Source organism: Antedon mediterranea, chromosome 4 (assembly GCF_964355755.1).
Source record: "Antedon mediterranea chromosome 4, ecAntMedi1.1, whole genome shotgun sequence".
NCBI lineage: Eukaryota > Metazoa > Echinodermata > Crinoidea > Comatulida > Antedonidae > Antedon > Antedon mediterranea.
Window position 1 is genome coordinate 32,296,862 of NC_092673.1, and position 7,643 is coordinate 32,304,504.

Genomic DNA, 7,643 nt, shown 5'->3' on the forward strand with positions numbered 1-7,643 from the left:
ATCAGGTAGGCCGAATAAACAATTCGTCGTCTTCTCGATCTTCGAGGAGCCGAATCACCGGATGTTCAGCGCGTACTAGTTACTAGGTTACTACCGTGAGTTTTGACCAATCATAAACGGTGTTTCATCACATTTAGGGTGGACTTATAACAAATGAGGGCGCTATGTATGCATAGCTTAAATAGTTTAGAAGATTAATTTCTTCAAGCAAATTCCGTGGCCCAGCGGATGAAACGTCGTCTTGCGATGGAGTGACAATTCCACCCGAGTTCAAGATCGAGTAGATGACTTTTGTTTATTTATCGGCAAACTCGAGTGTTGCACACGAAAATTACACAGTCAATATCATCGTACTCGAGAATTTATATGATTAATGACAGGGGACACGATTATTACGCGAAAATTACACAGTCAATATCATCGTTCTCGAGGATATATACGATTTACGATCCTCGCAGCGGTAGTCATGTGATGCAGTTTCAACCAATCACGTTCGCGTATTTACATAGGCTATGTAATATAACTAACTAACTAATTAGAATGTTTTATTTGTTTGTTTTCTTCAGCAATTTACAAGCTATTTAAAATACAAAGAAGAAAATAAAAGCACACCAATCGTCATCATAAAGCATCATTAAAAGTCTGCCTCTATATCCACAAAATCTGAAAGTATAATATGTTGTTTTTTTCCGACTAAACAGTATTATAATAAAACAGCGAACATTTCGTTGTAATAACAATATTTAATCGTGTTTACTGTATAAGACAAACATAATGTTAGTATAACATTACAATGAATATGGGCAAGGCGAAGCACACGACACAGAATCTATTTCAGAAAACATAAACACGGGTGTATTATTATACCAAAACGTTTCGATTAGTCAACTCTCTACCAGCCTCGCGTGCCTTTTGTATGGGACTTACTAAATGAATACAAGAGACACGTATATATAATGATGATGAGGGATAAAGGAATAAAGATGCACTCAAATAATTATTTTTTAAAACACATTTCAAGGGAAAACAAGAAATGCTTTGCAGTTGTTTTCTGTTTAATTTTAGTAACATCATCATTAGTTATAATCTTTTAATTGAAGTAGACACTCTTATCTGTTTAATAGCACACTTTTATCTGTAATATTACAGCTACTGGTATAAATACGTGCAGAACGGTATAACATAATGGGATTAATTTTAACCTTTAGACAACATAATATATATATTTGCTTTTAGCATATATCATTGTTTGTCAACTTTAAGAAAACGTGTGATATTGGTGGTATATTATTTAACTCTAGAGTTCTCCATTATTTAACAAAGACCAATGTTATTGGTTTGTAGGCTAAGTGTTATTCAAACATCTCACACAGTGTCACAAACGTTGACACGAGCATCGTAGAAAACGAGCGTCGTAGAAAAGATGAAGGTGTATGCACGAACGTTATAAGCTTCCTTTAGTTTCAGTGACGAATGGATATCCTAATTAGGCAGTACCGAAAATAGGCCTAAATCTAATCCGATCCATTCTAATGATAATAATCCTCAAACTGAAATAGCGAAATGTTAAACAGATTCACAAATGTTAAGGCACAGACGTTATTAGGCATTTTATAAAAGGCCACCACCAGCTATTCACAATAACATAGCAATGGCGTAACTTTGCATAAGTCAAAAGTTAAAATGTCGAAAATTCACTGTAAATTCTCAAAATGTATTCCATGCACATTATTTCACAAAAATGTTCACTTTTCAAATATATCTTTCCTGATATGGAAGGCCTAGAAGGCCTATATGAACATTCTTAGTAGGCGCCTGTTTCGATGACATTCTCATCCAATTTGCTACGGTACTATACGGCAAAAAGCAATAAAAACTAGAGTACTGTACAGTTCACATTACAATCAGTGTAGTTATTATTGATAACCAGTGTATTCCTTCCATCCTTGTTTCATGCATCAGAAACTGTGTTATGTACAAACAAACATTTTTCAAGTTAATCTAAAAACTTTCATTCAATTTCAAAATTATTCAAATTCTCCGTCCATATCAATATCGTCCAACAATCCTGGATTCGTTACCCAACCGAGAGCGTCAGGATCTGATTCCGGCATGATCAAACACATAAACGGACGATTAGTGTTCCCTTCTTTCGGATAAATAGTAGTAGGTGGAAAACTTTCATGGTATTCGACCCAACGGCATAACGCACTGTAAATTGCAGGGAACTGATGACGTAGCTTTACCTCCCGTTGCCTCAGATGACGTTGTATGTTGACGAAGCACACTTGGCGCAACTTTCGGTCGCGCGTACCGTCAGGAGGTAGTCCAGGCGGCATTGTCAAGATCAGTGTTTCACCAGTTGTCTCGTTCGCCCTTGTGTTGGGCTTGGCCACATGGGTTTCACACAGAGAAAACCTAGCACATTTTTTGATTGCGGTGCCTTGTCGGCGTGGAACGGGTTTCTTGGGTATTTCCATTCCAATATTCACGATGATATTTATAATAAATGACGTATTTGGGTCATATTCTTGACATACAGACAGTAAGGAATGTGTATGTTCGTTTGGTTCTTGAGTTTTTTCAAGCTCTCTGACTGTAATGTACGAAGGAGGTGACGGAACTGCACGGAGTCCATAATGAAAAAACAACCGCGCTGCTATTTCGTTTGGAAATACAATCAAAATAGAACCTCGTCCGTGTGAAAGGAAGCATGTCCGTGCAATTTTCGAAAGTGTATAGTGCGTTGAACCGTCGTCACGACATACAGCTATTGCACGTTTACACGAACTACTTACGCGAGCAAAAATACACCTTTGTTTGTGTTGTTCCCAATGTTCAATACGACAGTCACGTGAACAATAGTAGGTATAGCAATGGTGGCAGTTTTTAAAAGATTTCTTTGCTTCTTCGAGATTTGCCGAAGTTCTACATTTACGACAATGCACGACGTGTGTTTTATCGTCCGTTGTTGTGTCTGTTTGCTTCTTGGCGGCATCATTTTGTTTACGTCTGGCAGATGCCATAACAGAAGATGAATCGCTTTCAGATGACGGTAAGAGTGATGATGACGATTGTGCACTTTCGTTGTAAGAAAAATTTGAAGAGTTATTCAAACTTGCCGTGGTTAGACCAAGAAGTCCGTCTATGATATTCTCCATAACGACCGCTTTCTCTTTATCTTCTGAATCCGATCTTCGATCAGATTCGTGGAGACGTTTTTCAAATTCCTCTTCATCAATATTATTATTATGAGAATCATCTAAGCGTGTGTCGGTTATACTTATTGAAAGTCCGTTCTTTTTACCGTTAGCTAATAAGTTATCGCGCGATCGGTTTATAACCGGAAATCGCGGCGAATTTTTAGATCCAAGACCAGAATCCCGAGGAGAAGTCCTACCTTTCCCGCTTTTTACAAGACTATCTGATTTCTGTTTCAATACGTCATCATAACTCGATGATACATTTCTACTTCCAAGATTTGTCAATGAGTTTAATGGGAAAGCAGATGGTTTGTGTTTCTTTTTGTGTTCTACGTGTGGTGGTGCGCTGTGTGTAATAGACGGTACGTATAGGCTGTCCGATTGAGCTGCTGACTCTTCGTAACTACGGAACGATTCTGAATCTTGCCCGGATGACATATTATCGAGATTTATTGCGCTGTCATTAGTGATATCCGGCGATAAATTACCCTGATTATCAGACAATTGGTCACTCACCTTTTCCTCACCACATCTTACAATCGATGCGTAATATTCAACATGGTCCGATTCCTTATAAAATTCCGTTGATTCTGGTGACGTTTCATGGCGCGTACTAGTATCGTCTGCTGTTCCTTCTTTTAAAGTTTGTGGCGTACCATAGACTAGCTTATATGTGTATGGATTATGTTTATACTTTACTTCATCAGGGTAAGAATCATCCCTATTGTTATGCACAGAATTGTTTGTTTCTATTTGCTTCTCAATTTCATTGTTATTTTCACGTCTTGCACCGCCGTTGACACCGGAATATGACCCTCGAATTGGGTTTGAACAATTAGTCTCCTTTTGTTTCGTGTCTTTGTTTTCAACATGTACACTCGTAATATAAAATGTAGCAGTACCTTTATTTGACCTCTGCCGCTGAATTTTGAAATTATTCATCGGGATCGGATCCATATTCACGAGATCTGACTCGGACTGTGGTCTCTCCGTTATTCTGGATTGTTCTAAACGTTCCTGTCCAGCTATATCATCACTATGTCCACTGTTCAATATCGTAGTTTTGTCTTTTTCTCTAGCCAAACGATGAATATCGTAGTTACTTTGTGTTTTCAAATACGATGAGGACACAGCCTTGTTACGATATTCGTCGCTGGGACTACTCCGCATCGCTAAATGCTGCGCAGAATAATAATACTTAGCTTTTCGTTCGTATGACATCCTCGTACTTATTGACTTTGTGCTGCTACAGTCGCTGTCACTTCCAAATGACGAAGACTTTGGTCGGCTATAAAACGAATTTTGTCCATAAACAGTTCCACTATCCGATCGTAAAACCTTCCCTTCTGCCATATTTTTCATTTTTCGTTTATGCACGTCGGATTTTTTATACCATTCAGGTAATTGTAGATTTTTTAAAGAGTCTAGTACTCTTTTCTCGTGTACAGATAACCTTCGACTTTCTTTGGTTTTATCACTGGCGACACTTTCGAGTGATCCTGAAATTTCATAGTTGCTAGGCTTCCTATCATTGGGTAAGCGGTCACTAGCTTCGACATTCCTCAAGTTTGTAGATTTTTCCAAAGGTATATCAACAACTTTTGCAACATCAACAGAGTCTTTCTTCAAAACGGTTAAATCCTCTACATGTTCTAGAGATTTTTGTGGTAGAACGCTTATATCCTCGTGCAGTGGTTGTTCCGTGATTTTCTCTGACGATACTACATTGGCAGGTTCCTCTACAGTAGGTGATATAGCATCGGCGATACTTTTCGATTTCCTTCGTAGTAAATGCAACTCGATGATTATAGTTTGTTTGCTTGTTTGCTCAGTACTCGCTTGATCTGGCAAGGCTAATTCATGTTTACACGAATCATCAATATATTCGTTATCTTCGACACAAATAGAAGGGCCGTGTGTTGATAGCGGTTCTGACTCAAAGTCCACTTGTGAATCTATATCAGTTGTACCGACATGTACTTCAGAAGGATAACATTCTATTTGCCCGCCGGACGAAAAGTCCTGTTGAATAGAACCATTTTCTAAAAGTGACTCAACGCATGCGCTATCTATTGCGTTGTCTTGTTCAACAACACTCAAATTGTTTGATGTAGTAGATGAAACTGCACCGAAATCCTCCTCTGTTCTAACAGGCAGAGGGCGTATTTTATCCAGTTCTTTGATTTCGACAAAAGGAATTTCAAACTGCGGAGGTACTGGATCTGCTGTTTGTGAAATAAACTCTGGTTTATTGTCTATCGGCTTACATTCAGACGATTCTATTAGATCATTGTCGTCGTCATAACGTATGCTACCACTTTGTAAATTAAGTTCACTAGACGTTCCATCGTTCTTATATAAGTCTGTTCTTTGTACGCCAAAATCCTTTAATTTATTTTGATCAATAATTGCTAATTCATCAAGTGCAACTTCCTTTTCGTTACCATGGGAACGATCACAAACTTCGTGTTCCGTTATAATCTGTTCAAAACTGTCCTTTTCCTCCGGGATTTGAGATGCCTCAGACAAACAACATCTTTCGTGAATGTTTTGTATCGGTGAGCCAATTAATGCGAAACATTTCTTGTAGTCTGCGGCGCGTTCTATTTCAGCATCATTGCTTTCTAGATTTGTTTTCATGACAAACGGTTCGGTTTCATGATCAATTAAATCGGATCCTACAACCGGACTAAAGTCTGACGCGTTAGTGATCGGTGGAGAATGACATTCGGTTATCACATTTTTACATTTATAATGTTCTCTACTGATGTCGGTGTCAGGTTCAGAAAACCCACCGTTATTTGGTGTTTGGTCGTATTTGTTCTCAGAACAGAGTTTGGCTGAAACATCATTCGATTGGTCATCTGTTAAAACAAAAATTAAAATCAAGATTAAAAATCAGCCTATTTGTTATATTACGGTTTCATGTGTCAGTCGTAATTGTTGTCATTGACTATCATCATCGTCATCATCATAATTATCATAACCATCATCATCATCATAACCATCATCATAACCATCATCATCATCATAACCATCATCATCATAACCATCATCATAACCATCATCATCATCATAACCATCATCATAACCATCATCATCATCATAACCATCATCATAACCATCATCATCATCATACCATCATCATAACCATCATCATCATCATACCATCATCATCATCATAACCATCATTATAACCATCATCATAACCATCATCATCATCATACCATCATCATCATCATCATAACCATCATTATAACCATCATCATAACCATCATCATCATCATACCATCATCATCATCATCATCATAACCATCATTATAACCATCATCATAACCATCATCATCATCACCACCATCATCACCATCATCATCCTCATTATCATCATCATAACCATCATCATCATCATCGTCATCATCATAACCATCATATAACCATCATTGTCATCGTCATCATCATCATCATCATCATAATCATGAATTTAATACATGGTATGAACCGACCCTTAAATACTGCAAACCACCTACAGTAGATTACAGTAATTTCGAAAACAATTCCACAATAACGTTACTAATAATAAAAGATAAAAAGTACAGTATCTATAGGTCTTAAGCTCTGTCTACACTATCAAACTAGTTGTGATATGCCCAAATATAGTAGTGATATGACATCATCATGTCCATATTTGGGCACATCACATTTTGTTGTCACATAATGTTTGATAGTGTAGACAGAGCTTTCGGTATTGAAAAAACCCGGTATACAGTATATTCATTGTGTTGGTTTCTGTAACTATTTATGTTAATCATGGTACTTTATGCTAATGGCTTACGACATCGTCACAAATACAACTAATCCTAATTATACATTAACACATTTAGACACAACCCTGATATGCCTAACAGACCTTATGTATTACTAAAGGAATTATAATAAAATATATTAATAACAACATTCGTTTGTGTTCATAAGACATACTAATCAAATATTAATATTGAGTAGGTGAATGGTAAATGCGGCCGGTTTCTGAGTTTAAAATCGATTTCAGAAACATCTGCCGGTACTCATGCTTAAACAAAAAACAACTCAGAACATACGAATTATCTTATTTATTTCTAATGTTATTAGAAAATTATCAACGATATATTCTTCCCGTTGTTTTTTGTTTTTTTGTAGGCCTAATGCGATTGGTTATTATAGGATGTATTAAAGCAACAATTGCGACGTTCCCTGATGCGTAGTTTACTACAGAATGCTCTCTTGAGGTTAACTCGAAAAGACACGCGAGTATTCCGCGTGTTATAATAAGGTTCGAACAGTGAGCCTGTATTTGCCAAGAATCTGTAGCATTTCAATTACATCAGAATTGTTATCGATTATAGTTAATTTTATGGTAAATAACCATTCTCGTTGCGAATGAATAACAATCCACTAAAACGA

The 7,643-nt window shown here is 37.1% G+C and overlaps 1 protein-coding gene across 1 annotated transcript; it reads right to left on the reverse strand.

Annotated features, from left to right (window-relative positions):
• Window positions 1-716: 716 nt before the first annotated feature.
• Window positions 717-5,843, reverse strand: LOC140047801 (uncharacterized). Its single transcript, XM_072092834.1, has one exon. The coding sequence runs from the start codon at window positions 5,841-5,843 to the stop codon at window positions 2,028-2,030; it is 3,816 nt and encodes a 1,271-aa protein (XP_071948935.1). The 3' UTR covers window positions 717-2,027.
• Between the last annotated feature and the right edge of the window lie 1,800 nt (window positions 5,844-7,643).

Coding starts and splice junctions, on each gene's coding strand:
- LOC140047801 (XM_072092834.1), bottom strand. CDS start 5,843: ATGAAAACAAATCTAGAAAGCAATGATGCTGAAATAGAACGCGCCGCA.